General features: G+C 56.9%; 2 protein-coding genes across 2 annotated transcripts; both read right to left on the bottom strand.

The window, feature by feature from the left end:
* Positions 1–2,811: 2,811 nt before the first annotated feature.
* B0H64DRAFT_118117 (uncharacterized protein) lies at positions 2,812–4,198 on the bottom strand. Its single transcript, XM_062797899.1, has 2 exons — positions 3,816–4,198; positions 2,812–3,642 (listed from the first exon to the last, which is right to left on the bottom strand). Exons 1-2 carry the CDS (start codon positions 3,964–3,966, stop codon positions 2,831–2,833), a joined length of 963 nt encoding a protein of 320 aa, XP_062660606.1. The 5' UTR covers positions 3,967–4,198; the 3' UTR covers positions 2,812–2,830.
* Positions 4,199–4,819: 621 nt separating this feature from the next.
* B0H64DRAFT_118106 (uncharacterized protein) lies at positions 4,820–11,394 on the bottom strand. Its single transcript, XM_062797897.1, has 3 exons — positions 11,218–11,394; positions 7,478–10,976; positions 4,820–7,417 (listed from the first exon to the last, which is right to left on the bottom strand). Exons 2-3 carry the CDS (start codon positions 10,970–10,972, stop codon positions 4,868–4,870), a joined length of 6,045 nt encoding a protein of 2,014 aa, XP_062660605.1. The 5' UTR covers positions 10,973–10,976; positions 11,218–11,394; the 3' UTR covers positions 4,820–4,867.
* Between the last annotated feature and the right edge of the window lie 1,628 nt (positions 11,395–13,022).

Raw genomic sequence — 13,022 nt, 5'->3', positions numbered from 1 at the left:
AAGCTCGGATGCTGGAACTTGCCGTGAAGTCGATGGCGGCTCGAATTGAAAGAGGCGCCCTCTTGGCTTGGCCGCCTCGGCAACCCCCTGTCTTAAACCATGTCCCTGTCAGAGCCCCGCGTTCTCGCCAAGCTCAGAGCGACAGGGAGTTCACCCGGCCAGGCAGGGGTTTGACAGCCCCCATTGGTTAAGGTTGCGAGGAGCAGCGGGCAGGATCTGATTTTCTTGGAGTCCTCCCCTCAACAACAAACGTGATTGCGGAAGGGTCAATGTGCAGCAATCACGAATCTTCTTAACCTCTTTTGGGCACGGATCACGCCGGTATCGCCGGCATCGCTTGATGTCATCAAGCCGACGACAGGATCCATGCCCCCCTCACAGCAACGCAATCTGGTTTCGGAAACTAATTACAGATTAACTCTCGACCTCGTTTTCGTTGTGTCACCACCGCCAACAGCAGCCAACAGTAACCAACAGCCGATCTCGTGTAAGGAGTCAATGACACCGGAGTCATGTGCTGATTCTCTTCGCCAAACAAGTCGTCGTCCGGTCTGCCACTCTGCATCGACAATGCCATTCAATCCCCAATGTGGCGTCTTTATCGACCATTGCAACATCACCCTGACACTTCGATCTGCGCAAGCTCAGCCAAACACATCCATTCTTCACACTCCCCTGTTTTGATGACCCCCTAAGCTGAGCCGCCCTGCTGATGGGATTTCTCACGTGTGCCGTTCTTACCCGCGCTTAACAACCCCCCTGCCTTCATCACCTCGCTCTCCTGCAATTTGTCCCGGTTCAACACTCGTCCCCCTGAGCGAGATGTGGAAGGCTCGGTAATTCCTGCCGCTTCGAAGGTCTTACCTCTTAGAGAAGGGCATCGAGACAGCATCATGGTTAGCCAGGGATGGCAAATATGGGAATCCGTCTGTTCGACCCCTATTCCTTGTTTCTGTCTCTCTTCCCCGCGAATCAACAACGTCCGCCCATGTCTTCATCCTGTGATTAGCATAGCGTAAGAGGACGCCCCGTCCCGTCGAGGACCAGTGATTCTCCATGGTCCGTCCCGCCCAGTGTCCGGCCAGCTTGGACACGGCAGCCGAGGCCACGGCCAAATATTCCACCTCGTGATCGACGGGGTTTCCTTGTCCCCGTCTTCCGTCAGACAAAATACCCTGCCGGATGCGGGAAGTCAAGTGACTTGAGGCGCATGCGAAACTGTGGCGTGTCGTGACCTATGGCTGTCCTCGACGGCACACCCCCTCATATCAGCTAGGAGGGCACATTAACCGGTGGTCTTGGGAGGAAAGAGGTCTGAATGGCTGGTCATATTTACCGTCCAGTCCTCGGCTTCCAACAATGAGGGTACAGAAACCGGAGAGTGGCATCCAAGTCAACATTTTTCCGTTCGCATGTCCCAGTCAACAACAAGCGCTGTCACCACACTTCTTCCTTAGCGTCACCGGCTCAGCTGCATGTTTGGCCATTTATTGTTGCAGAAGGGCACCTGGCGGCGATGTAACTCCAATCCTTCTGCGAGTCATGACTAACTAGGACGGATGTGCTTCGTTCTGCTGCAAGCGATACCTAATCCCATGCATGCGAGTCAGGAACGCTCACTTAACCACTGGTGTGATGAGCACTTTGCTGAAACTCGATTATCACGATAGTGTTGCTCAAAGCGGCATACGAAATACGTAAGGGCTTTTTCCTTTCCGAGACCGAACTCCGCTGCCGGTTCACTTCAACGAGGACTAAGTCAGTAGGCGACACCAGCGCCTCCGCTTCGTTCTGATACAACCCCCAAAATTGTAGCGATGCACGAGCCAGCGTCCATCAACTGGTCCTCGCTACTTTAAGCTGGCCTTGCTGTTCCAAACATCGGTTTCATTTTCCCCCCTATCCCCCCATCTCCAGCCAGGTATCTCGACGAAGTTGTTACTTCGAGACCGAAGGATTAACCGCACCGTGAGAAGACAAGTGCGATGAAAAACGAGGGTCTACTTGGTAAGCAGCGGCACAAATAAAACCAACACAGTGAACTGTGACCTCTTCCCCTATACAGCCCCCTGTGCAGGTTATTGACCTCTGGGGTGTTGTTGCGTATCATTATCCCGTCATAACTCTCCGCCCTCCCCGGTTCCATTATGCCTCGTAGACATGTTGGTACTTGGGCGAGGAACCAGGGGTACTGATAGAAGCGGGATGTTGAAAGTAAACAATTTTATCTATCTTGTGTCCGCCCATGCTAATTTAGCTGGACTGTGAACGAAATCGAATAAAAGAAGGGGTGTCAAGGAAAAGTAAGTGGAGTAAATCCCGTTTCTTTGGGGCTTCAGTATGGCTTTTGTTTCCTTCCTAAGGTCGAGCTTTGGTCGACGTCTAGAACACTCACTTGGGGTTCGGCTTCTCTTACCTATGAGGTGCCGCCGTACTGCCCTTCTCCGCCGTGGTCCGCTACACAACCATACCTCGGACACTCGCTCCATTCCGCAGCGCCTCACGGTATCGTGACAAGACACACAGACATTCAAACCAGCCCACACCATCACAAGGAGAACCCGAGAACTCAGTTTCAGCAATATGGGTATGATATGGTTACAAAGTCCGCATTTCCATTGCCCTCCTGTATATCCGACCCATGGTTTATTTCCCCATCCTTTTCTCTCCCCGCCCAACCCCTCCTCGTCGATCGATCGGTGACAAGATTGCGAAAGAAACCAAACTACGTGGCACAAAAGGTGCAGGAACTAACTAAAAGCCCTAAAGGCCGGCCAAACAAGCGAGAATAAAGAAGCAGGTAAGTAGGTAGGTAGGTAGCCACCCAGCCTCAAGCAGCAGCAGCGAACCTCTTCGCCCTAGCCTCCAGCTTAGCCTTCTCAGCGGGGTCCACCGTCCGCGCAGCACCCTTCTCCCCGCCCTTCTGTGCATTCCCACCCCTTCCACCACCACCACCACCACCGCCACCACCACCTTGCCTCCTCCCACCATGGCCCCTCCCACCACGCCTCTGCTGCTGCTGCTGATTCCTCCCGCCCGCACCCGCACCACCACGGTTCGCGCGCTTGCTACCACGCCCGCCTTCCTCCTTCTCACCAGAAGCAGCAGCAGCGCTCTCACCCTCCGCCCCCTCCGCACCGGCAGCAGCACCCCCACGGCCGCGCTTGCGCGGACGGTCGGGCAGCGCGCTGTCGAGGGCCGAGACGCGGTCGTTAGCCACGCCGAAGCGGGCGACGCGCGCGGCCAGCTTCGCCTCCTCGGACTGGGCCTCGCCGTCACCCTCACCAGCGCCGTCGGCAGTGGCGTCGGCGGCGGCGGTGATGCCGAAGCGGGCGGCGCGCGCGGCGCGCTTCTCGGCCTCGGACTGCGCGTTCGTCGGCGGCAGGTTCTGCGTGAAGGCAGGCTTGGCCGCCTCCGCGGCCGGCGCCGCGGCTTCGGTTGTCTTGGCTTCTTCGGTGGTGGCGGTGGTGGTGGTGGTGGCGGTGTCTGTCGTGGTAGCGGGCGCTTCCGTGGCGGTGGCAGGCTTGGTCTCTGCGGCGGCAGGTGCGGCAGCGGGCTTCTCTGCTACGGCGTCCTTCTTGGTTGATGGGAGGTCGTCATCCTCGTAGTCAATCTCGTCTTCGGCAGCAGGCTGCTCGGGTTCTAACGACGAGAGGCAGAGTCAGCGGGTGTGTCCATTGTACAAATTGGGATGGCAATTATATCTCGCAACGCTTGATGGACTTTCTCAACCCTTATTGAGTTGAGAAAGTTGTTGCGACAGGGAGATAAAGAGTCGCAGATTGCGGCGGTCAAGGAATGGATGAAGCGCTTACCAGCCTGGGGCGCCGTGCTATCAGCAGCCTTCTGCTTGTCGTTCTCTGTGAGGCGGGCGATGAGGTCGGCCTTGTTGCCGGTATGAGGAAGGCTCCGTTCACCGAGCAGCTTCTTCAGCTCGGGAACCTTCATGGAGTTGTAATCGGCCATGACAAAGGCGGTTGCGCTGTCGCAGCGCAGCGCAGGACGAAGAGGGAGGAGTGCAAATGGAGCGAATTGGGGGCTGCGCGACGCTGTGTGAATGGAAATTGAAAGGAAAGGTCTTGTTTGTTTCCAAATTTGATGCGGGCGATGGCGGTGAAGTTGACACGAAGAAGTCCCTTTGTGGTCGGAAGAATGGGAGCAAGGGCGCGCAAGGGAACGCGTCGTTGCATCCAGATTCGGCAGCTTTGTTCTAGCCTGACAGGGATGTTCTGGGGCGATTACTGTTATACAGGTATCGTTATATCTAATATAAACGCACGTGCATCTTTCGCGGGACAGGAGTTGTGTTATCCAATTGCGGATAGCAGCGAAAACACTGGCACACCGACACACCGCCCGCTATTCTTATAACTAATGCATGTAGAATTCGCGAACAAGTAATTATCTCTTAACACTAAAATAAAAGTCTCTAGTAAAAAAATAGCAAACAACACGCTATGCAACCTAGGAAGCAACTCTATCGCCAGACAGGGTATAGTATGTGCAGTTGACATATGAAAGAAACAGGGCAAGTCGAGTGTGTGGTGAATGAGACAAGAAACAACAAACAACAACACCGAGTCCAAAACCCATGCAACCCGACATGCTGTTACCCAACCGGTCCCTCCCCCAAAACAAACTCCCCCAAAAAGCTGACCACAACTCCCCCAGAGCCCCCACAACCAACCATGTCTCTCCCTTTCCGTTCCCTCCCTGCCGTCCTTCCAACAGGAAAAAACAAAGGGAAGGACATAAAAAACTGGAAAGAATGACTCAACACCCTCCCTGCCATCCTCCCAACAGAAGAAAAGAACAAAGGGAAGGACATAAAAAACCAGAAAGAATGACTCAACACCCTCCCATAAACCTAACCCATCATCAACCCGGGCACCTCGGTCGTCAACAGCTGCATGATCCACCCGGCCTGCTGCATGCTCTTGCACTGGAAGCACCACTTGGTAACCTTGCCCGCGATGGCACCGCTCCTGGGCGCGAGCCCGACGTTGCCCTCCTCGTCGCGCAGGTTCTCCCACACGCTGCACATGACGCCCTTGCTGCCGAGCAGGCTGAAGCACTTGGAGCCCAGCACGGCGTCGAGCAGGATGAGCGGGTGGTCGGCGTTCTTCTTGGTCGCGTGCGTGACGATGACGCGCTTCTCGAGGCCGTTGTACAGCGGCAGCTCCTGGCGCACCCCCGGCGGCGGCCGGCTGATGTGCAGGACGCAGTCGCCCTTGTCGAGCCAGCGGTTGTTCTGCACGTTGAGGTGGCACCGGATCTCGAGCGGCTGGTCCGGCGAGAAGGGCTTGGCGAACCCGGCGCTCCAGCGGCTCTGGCTGCCCGAGTTGGAGAGCGAGAGGGACGCGCTGCGGGGAGGGGTGATGGAGCCCGATCCGGATCCTCCGGAGCCCGAGCTGGAGGTGTAGAGGCTGCCACCCCCTGGGACTGCTGCCGCTGAGCTCGGGCGTGGCTTGTCGAGCGTGGATTCGTCGATGTTGTAGGAATTGTTGTTGCCGCCACCCATGAGGCGCCGGAGGAAGCTGTTCGCGGAGATAGTAGTCGAGATGCTGCCCTGAGAGACGCTAGGTGCGCGAGTGGATGCGCGGTAGCTGTTCTTGCGGCCGAACCAGCTCCGTCGGCGGCTGGAGCTGTCGTCGCCTGCGCTGCCGTCGCCGGGCACGGGCTGCATCTGCCCGAATGATTGCACACGGCTCTCTTCGCTGAGTTGGATGTACCGGGCATTGTTCAGGCGGCTGTTGTGGACAGACTCGTAGAGATCTCTGGCGTCGGCCTGGTTAACGGTACGGAAACGGAACATGCTAGCCTCGATCTTCAGCTGTGCCTCGGGGGACGCTGGGCTCCGGACCTCGAGGTCAAGCGCAGTGCTGCGACGGATCATAACCACCGGGGTCAAGATCAGGGCAACAAGCGGCACGATAGTTCCGGCATCCTTGTTGCTGTTGTCGACTTCGGATGTGCCCGACGACTGCAGTGGGTATGCTTGCCGGTTGGAGTGTTGTTCGCTGAGGGGATGCACCTCCATACATCCCGGATGGATAACGATGGAAGCCGCTTCGCCGTTATTGACGTCTTTCCAGATCCCCTTCCTGGCAGACCAGTACGATACGGTCCCGACGAATTTCTCCACCGGCCTCTCCGGTCTCGAATCATCTCTGACGGCGAGCTCTAGCTGAGATGCCGAGTGGGACGGCGTGACACTGTTATCCGAAACAACGGACTCGGGAGGGGCTACCTCGGGCTCCTTGATGCTATATCCCGGGATGGTATCGGGAACTTCATCCTCCTCGAGGTCCTCGTCGGATGTTTGTGACGACTCGGAATCTTCATCGCTCAGAGTGCACGAGCTGTCGGATGAGACGTCGGAGGGAGTGTATTCATGTTTCAGCGGAGATGACATCCGGCGCTTCAGTCGCGCCCGTCGGCCGGAGTCCACTGGGGGAGCGAGCAAGCCGGGGCTCTTCGAGCTCTTCGAGCTGAGGTTGCGGTGGATAGGCGGGGGAGGAGCGCCGTCCTCCCGGTATGGTGTAGTGTTGGGAGGCGCTTTGACGATCTTCGGTACATCTCCGGAGGGGTGTTCCCAGGAAGACCGTCTTCTATCCTGCTCGGAGTGGTCCTGTGCGTAGTTCTCCTTGGTGGTGGTCATGCCAGGGTAAGCATAGCCAGTTGCAGCTGGCGGGGAAGAACCGCCATGCTGCTGTGTACGATGCCGGGATGGCGTCCTGGGTCTCTCCGTGTCGGACGATCCTAAGCTTGACACACTTGCTTTGCGCTCGCCGACCGGAACATCTGTCGCGCCCGATTTCGGCGATGTCGATCCTAGCACCATGCTGACTGGCCTGCTTCGGGTCATAGGCGGCATGGGATGGCTTCCCAGGATGCGGAGCCAGTAATCGATCTGCTCGTCGTTGTTTGTCGATATCTTCAGGAGCTCATACCAGTCGTTCCCGTTGTGGCTACCGCGTATCATGACGATTAGAGAGTCGTCATCGTCTCCCAGTCGGGAGGAAATGTATTGTCTGGGTACAGGAGGGAACAGCAGCCATGAGCGGGTGTTGTTTCCAAGCTCCCTGATGAGAATGTCTCCCTTGTCTTCGGGAAGCGCTGGGCTATCCCTAAAGATCATCTCAACCTGGCACCCCAACCGCTGGCCGCTCGAATGGTCCAAATCGAGGGAGAAAACGTCCAACGCGGCGACTTGACGTGTTCGGTTCATTATTACGCCGTCGAGGGACATCAAATTCCGAAGATCACGACACCGGGAGGTGTCGGTGTTGTTCGCATCTTCGTCCATCATGCGAGCAGTCTCCTCTCGGTGCCGCTTGCGAGCCTTCTCCTGAAGGGCTGTAAAGACTGAGAGCAGCCGCTCAGCTTCATGGGTTTCGGTGACCGCCACGGCAGCCTTTGAATTGGGTGTTAGCACTCGTTATTGTCGATGAGAGTAGCAAAAGGGTAAACTCACCTTGAGGAACTTGACCATCCACTTAACCCTGATCAAAGGTCGCCTCAGGAGGAACGCAACATCAACCCGCTCCCCATTTTCCCCGACAACATCGCCATCCTCATTCAGAGGGAGGGCGTTCAGGAGCGAGTCATTGTCATCAAACATGCCGTTTCTTGGAGCAAGGTTGATGATCAGCCCCTGGAAGCCAAGCCGCCATACGTCCAGGTAGTTATCGTAAACTGGCGAGACATCTTCGAGCCAGAAGAGCAACTCCGACATGTCATCGAGGGGTACCTGCTTGTGGAAGTTCCTTAACTTCTCAAGCGCCATGCCCATGCTGACCACCGACTTGGCCGCGGCATCCGCCTTCGCCTCGCCAACACCTCCGTTCATGACATCTCTTAGGAGCACTGGGACGACGCCGTCAACCAGAGCTTTCAGCTCCCTCCCGTAAAAATGCTCATCGTCTGCGAACTCATCCAACAGCTCGTCGGCTCTGCTTTTGTTCGCCCTGCTCGGCCTGCGGTGAAGGCTACGGGACGATTTGATGCTCTTTGAACGTCTGGGCGCGACGAGCTGGCCGTTATCCGGTAACGAGAGGACCGACACAAGATCAGAATGTTTTGTGAGACGACGTTTGAGGCCCGTCTTCTGGCTTTTCTGTCTCGAAATGTCGGTTGATTTCGTGAAGGCCGTCGTCTGGGTGACGGTGGTTTGAGAAATATCGGAGTGTGCATCTGAGCTGACCGTGCTGCCCACCTCCTCTGACATGATCGTGGACAACTCGTGAACTCCGGCTGTTGGCGGTTTCCTTCGCTGGGGCCCTTGGCTCGAAAGATCGGAAGAAAGCATTGAATCGTAGGTGGATGAGTAGTAACCAGACGAGTAGTCGGATGCGGTAGGTTCCTTGCTCCGGATGGTGGACTCATAATCATCTCCGTCGTGATCGCTCTCGTCATCGGTTTCGCAGCTAGGGTATACCGCAGGCGGAAGTTTATGTCCGCCAGACTCGCCCCGGAAAGCTTCCTTCAGCAGCTCCCGGAATGGCTTTTTACCGCCCGATTTTGCTGGAGACGGAGCTGCCCTGGTTGCCCGTCTCCTCTTCAGCCCAGCTGATGAAGCGGGGGGGGACTTGGCCTTTTTGGGGGTCGCATCGCTATCTTCCTCTCTTTGCGACTCTGTGTTGCCCTGAGAGCCGGAGCTCTTCGAGATAGCGGAGTCTACGGTCTCTCTGGATCGGCTCTCTGACGCTTGTCTCGACGATGGTCTCGATGGCGGCCTCGACGTCTGCCTCGACGTCGGCCGCTTCTGGCTCTCCAGCGCTGCCCCCGGTGATTCCGGAGTTGGTTTCCTGTCCTCGGCTAGAGTGTTCCGCGTGGGTTCCTTGGGGGCTGGCGCTTTGCGGTCGGATTCCTGAGGGACTGAAACTTTGCGGGCGGGTTCCTGAGGGACTGAAATTTTGCGGGTAGGCTCCTGAGGTACTGACACTTTGCGAGAAGGTTCCTGGGAGGCGGGCTCTTTGCGAGCGGGTTCCTGGGCGACAGGATCTTTGCGAGCAGGTTCCTGGGGCGCTGGCTCCTTGCGAGTGGGCTCTTGAGAAACTGGCGAACTGGCACTGGGTTCGACAAAGGGATCAACCGTGCCGTTCAGCCACGATTCAATGCTCTGCGGTTTGTTGGTCGCAACAGGTCTCGGAGGCTCAGCCATCTCTTGAATGATGTCCTTGGCACCTGTTACAACCTTCTTAAAAACCTTCGGCATCGCTTTGAAGCTCGGGTTTCGTTGAGTCTTGGTGGGCCGCTTGGTGGTACTGTTACGTGCATCGGCGCCCAGGGGCAAGTCGAGTTCACTGAATGCTGAGTACCCAAATGGAATATCCGCCAGTGACTTGTTCCCCAAAACAGTCGGAGGTACCATCTCAGACTCGTCACTAGAGCCCGTCGGTGAGGGGATGTGGCGTGCGGTCTCAGACTCCGAGTGTCGATCCTCCGGAAGTTCCACAGTCCGCGGGACGGGGCTGGCCCTGGGGCTGGCCCTAGGGCTTCGTCGCCTTGAGCGCCGTCGACGAGGTTTTCTTTTAGCAGGTGTCTCGACCTCGGTCTCCGGGTCCTCCATGACCTCAATCACATCATCTGGACCTGGGGACTGGGTGCGTTTTGCGCTTGGTGCTTTGCTGCTTGGCGCTTTGTTGCTCCTCGCTGACGGAGTGGGCCCGGATGAAGCAGGGCGTACCGGTGTGTCGTCGGCGGGCACTTCGGGGCCTGGACGGACTCGAATGCCGTCGGCTGTAAGTGGGCTGTCGATCGGCCGGACGCGGATCCCGTCGTCTTGCACGTTGGTCTCGATAGGCCGCACCCGAATGCCATCATCAACGGGCTCCTTCTTCCGCACGGGAGGTATCCGAATGCCGTCTTCGGTCTCGGCTTTCGGTTTCCTTGGCTTCATCTTCATCGGTTTGACTCGGATGCCGTCATCGGCCGGAGGTTTTGGCGCGGGTTTGATCCCCGGGTCCGACGCGATTACACTCGGGGTGTCTTCCTCAACAGTCACCGTCGCGCCAGATTTCTTGTGGCGATACTGCTTCACCTTGGCTGGCGGAGGTTCAGGGATTTCTACCCTCTCGGCCCAATCTTTGATTTTATTTTGTACCGTCGGATTCTTCGCTGTTCGCTGCAAGAAGTCCTTGGGGATTGGCATCGGTGCCGGTGCCGGTGCCGGGGCGGGCTGGGCCTTTGGTTTTGTTGAGGCGTTCCGGGGTGGGCTCCTGCCTTTCCTCTGCTTCATCCAGTTGTCATCACTGACAATCCTCTTTTTCGGCGCCAGCTTAACCACCACGGGTGGTTTGCTGGGTGATGTCCCCGATGTGGTCGCGGACGGTTTCCCGCGCTCCGTTTCATCGCTGCCTCCGTCATCCTGGTTCTCCTTGTCCTCGGCCTTGTCGGTCTTGGGCTTCCTCCTTCTCGACTTCTGCCGCATCTTGACGCGCAACCGGTCCGTCTCCGTCACGCTCTCGGCAGGAACCTCTGCGGCAATCTCGGTTGGTACGCTCGCTAGGTCCTCCGGTTGTGGTATCACACCTCCTTGCTCCTTCATAGCAGCCGCGTTCCCCTTCTGCCATGCCTTCACTCGGTCCGTCACGCCCCCGGGCTGCTGGACTCTCCGCACTGCCGCCGCGCGCATCTCCTGGCGCAATTCCTCCCGCACGTTGGCCGCATCCGCCGCCATGCTCTTCCGTCGCTGTTTTATAGCCTCCCGCTGGGCAACGACACGGGCCGGTGATTGACGGCCGAGGAAGAAGTCGCCCAGTAGGCTGGGCTCGACCTTCTTCTTGTTGGCAGAGGCATTGCCGGCATTGCCAGCGGCAGCTGGTGCGCTCTTCGGGGTTGCAGCGGCCGGGGCCGACGCCCGTTTATTTGTTGGTGTTGTCGCATTGGCATATTTGTTTGCCGTCGAGGGACGCTGTGGTGTTTCTGGGTCGGCCGGGAGTGGTTCGTCTTGTGTCGGCGGTGACATGGTTCTAGAAAAGGAGAGGACGAGGGACCCGGTCAGCAACCTGCATTCCTCAAGCCTGATGGTGTAGCAAGTTGTGACATGACGTGAAATTCAAAAGTTTTTCTTGTTGATCGGAGAAGAATCCACCGTCAAGACCCCAAGCGGAGAGCGCAGCTGCCAATGGGGTGCTGAGTGCTTGGAGTCGGGGGCTGACGGTTTGGGGGCATAATCAACAAACAATAACCAGGGAAACGGGACGAACCCACCTAGCTCACCTCGGTGAACCGCATAACTGCCGACGATCTGCGTTCCAGATCGGATCTGTCCGCTCTCTGCCGGGGGTAGGATATCGCTGCGGATTTCAATGAATTGAGTCTGATCATGGACACACTACTTTCGTACTGTCTTGAATTTTGACAGAAAAAAAGATGACGTTGCGCAGAGGGAAGAGTGGTGTGAGAAGGCTTGCGGCACTCTTGCCAAAACCTTGAAATGGGTTGGTTCGACGGGCCGCTGCAGGAAAGCTCCGCTGGAAGCAAGCATCCATAAGCTGTGCTGTGCAACACAGCCGACCCGGAAAACTGTCACTGAGACCGAAGCGGTCTTCCTGGGGATTTTGCGCAGTCAGTTGGGAAAAAGAGAATTCAAAACCCGCGCCGCATGTGCTTCTTGTCGGAAAACCGAGTGAAACGGGCGCTTCGTCCCTCGAGACAGCGCCGCAAGCTTCCCGCTTGTCCCACCCACCAATGACGATAAACAATGGCCGCAGCAGCAGTCGAAGGTAAACAAATCGAGGAGGGATGCCCCACCCCCTGCCACACTTTTGCAGCTTCCTGCTTTCCTTGGCCCAAAGACCACGATGCAGACAGCAGGGAATCCGGGCCAATCACTGTCGAGCGGCCAGCCCAGGCTTCCGCATCCAGCATGCAACAGCGGGGCAGGTGCGGCAACCACCAAACTGTCAGCTGCGCAAGTCACCGACACCCCCGAGGAGCTCACAAGTGCGCATCGGCGCAGCCACTTCGGCTCTTACGCATCGCGGTATTTGCAGGCCTTGGGTTGCAATTGCTTCCATTCTGGCGATCACACCGACGACATCTATTGAAACACAGCTACCAGCCGCACTGAAAAGAAGCTCATGCGGCTATCTTGCAGTCTCGCTATCCGATCTCTCACCGCATCGGAATGACCCTTGGGAGCAATCCCAGCACCACCAGCTATCTTCTCCACCGCCGGGCCAGACGTTTGACAGCGTGGCCCCTGACATCATCACCGCCCGGATCTCGAGTGGAGATACTCGGGAGCGGCACCGGGAACGGGAACCCTGGCTGCGGAAATGGCTCCACATCTGCCGGGGGTGATATAAATAATAAATGGCAGGCTTCGCCGCAGGGAGACAGACAAGATGAAAGGGTTCCAGCGACATGGCTCACACAGTAACGTTATATCCGAATTGATCCTTATGATAACTTGATAACTCAGGTACCAAATTCCGCCAATTTTTATGGCGGAGGAACCGAGCGACGTGACGGTGTAGCCTGATCCGAGTAAGTCACGGATAGGACAACACGGCTTACATGCAGGTCATCGCAGCTGTTTCTGGAAATGCATGCAGGCACTTCAATGCGCCCATGAAAACAACTGGTCGGATATTGCAGGTGGACCTTAAAAACCTGCAACGCAAACCGAACCATGAGACTTTGATCCAGGTTCCGTCCGATGCCGACATGTGGCGGCGGATACAACGGCCGTCGTCTCAATTCTTGATCCGATCTCGTATTGGGGTGATCGTCCATATGATCAAGTTTGTGGTGGTATTGGGAGTGATACAGACTTGGACAGGAACCAACTTTTTTATCAAGTGCCAGACTTGAGACAATCTTTTAATGCAGATGCCCTCCCAGCATGATATCAGACTACCTAACCATTAACTATGCCGTTTCCAAAGCAAGCAAAACGATCCTCCCCCCAAAGAGCAGAACACACAAGACTACCGTCCGCCTTGACGCCGTGTTATGCAAAGCCCCAAACCCAAATGCGATCCACCCAGGGTATGATATGCGCCCCATCT

Source organism: Chaetomium fimeti (genome assembly GCF_033439085.1).
Source record: "Chaetomium fimeti strain CBS 168.71 chromosome Unknown B0H64scaffold_3, whole genome shotgun sequence".
NCBI classification, from domain to species: Eukaryota; Fungi; Ascomycota; class Sordariomycetes; order Sordariales; family Chaetomiaceae; genus Chaetomium; species Chaetomium fimeti.
This window is presented reverse-complemented; position numbering and strand designations above follow the sequence as displayed.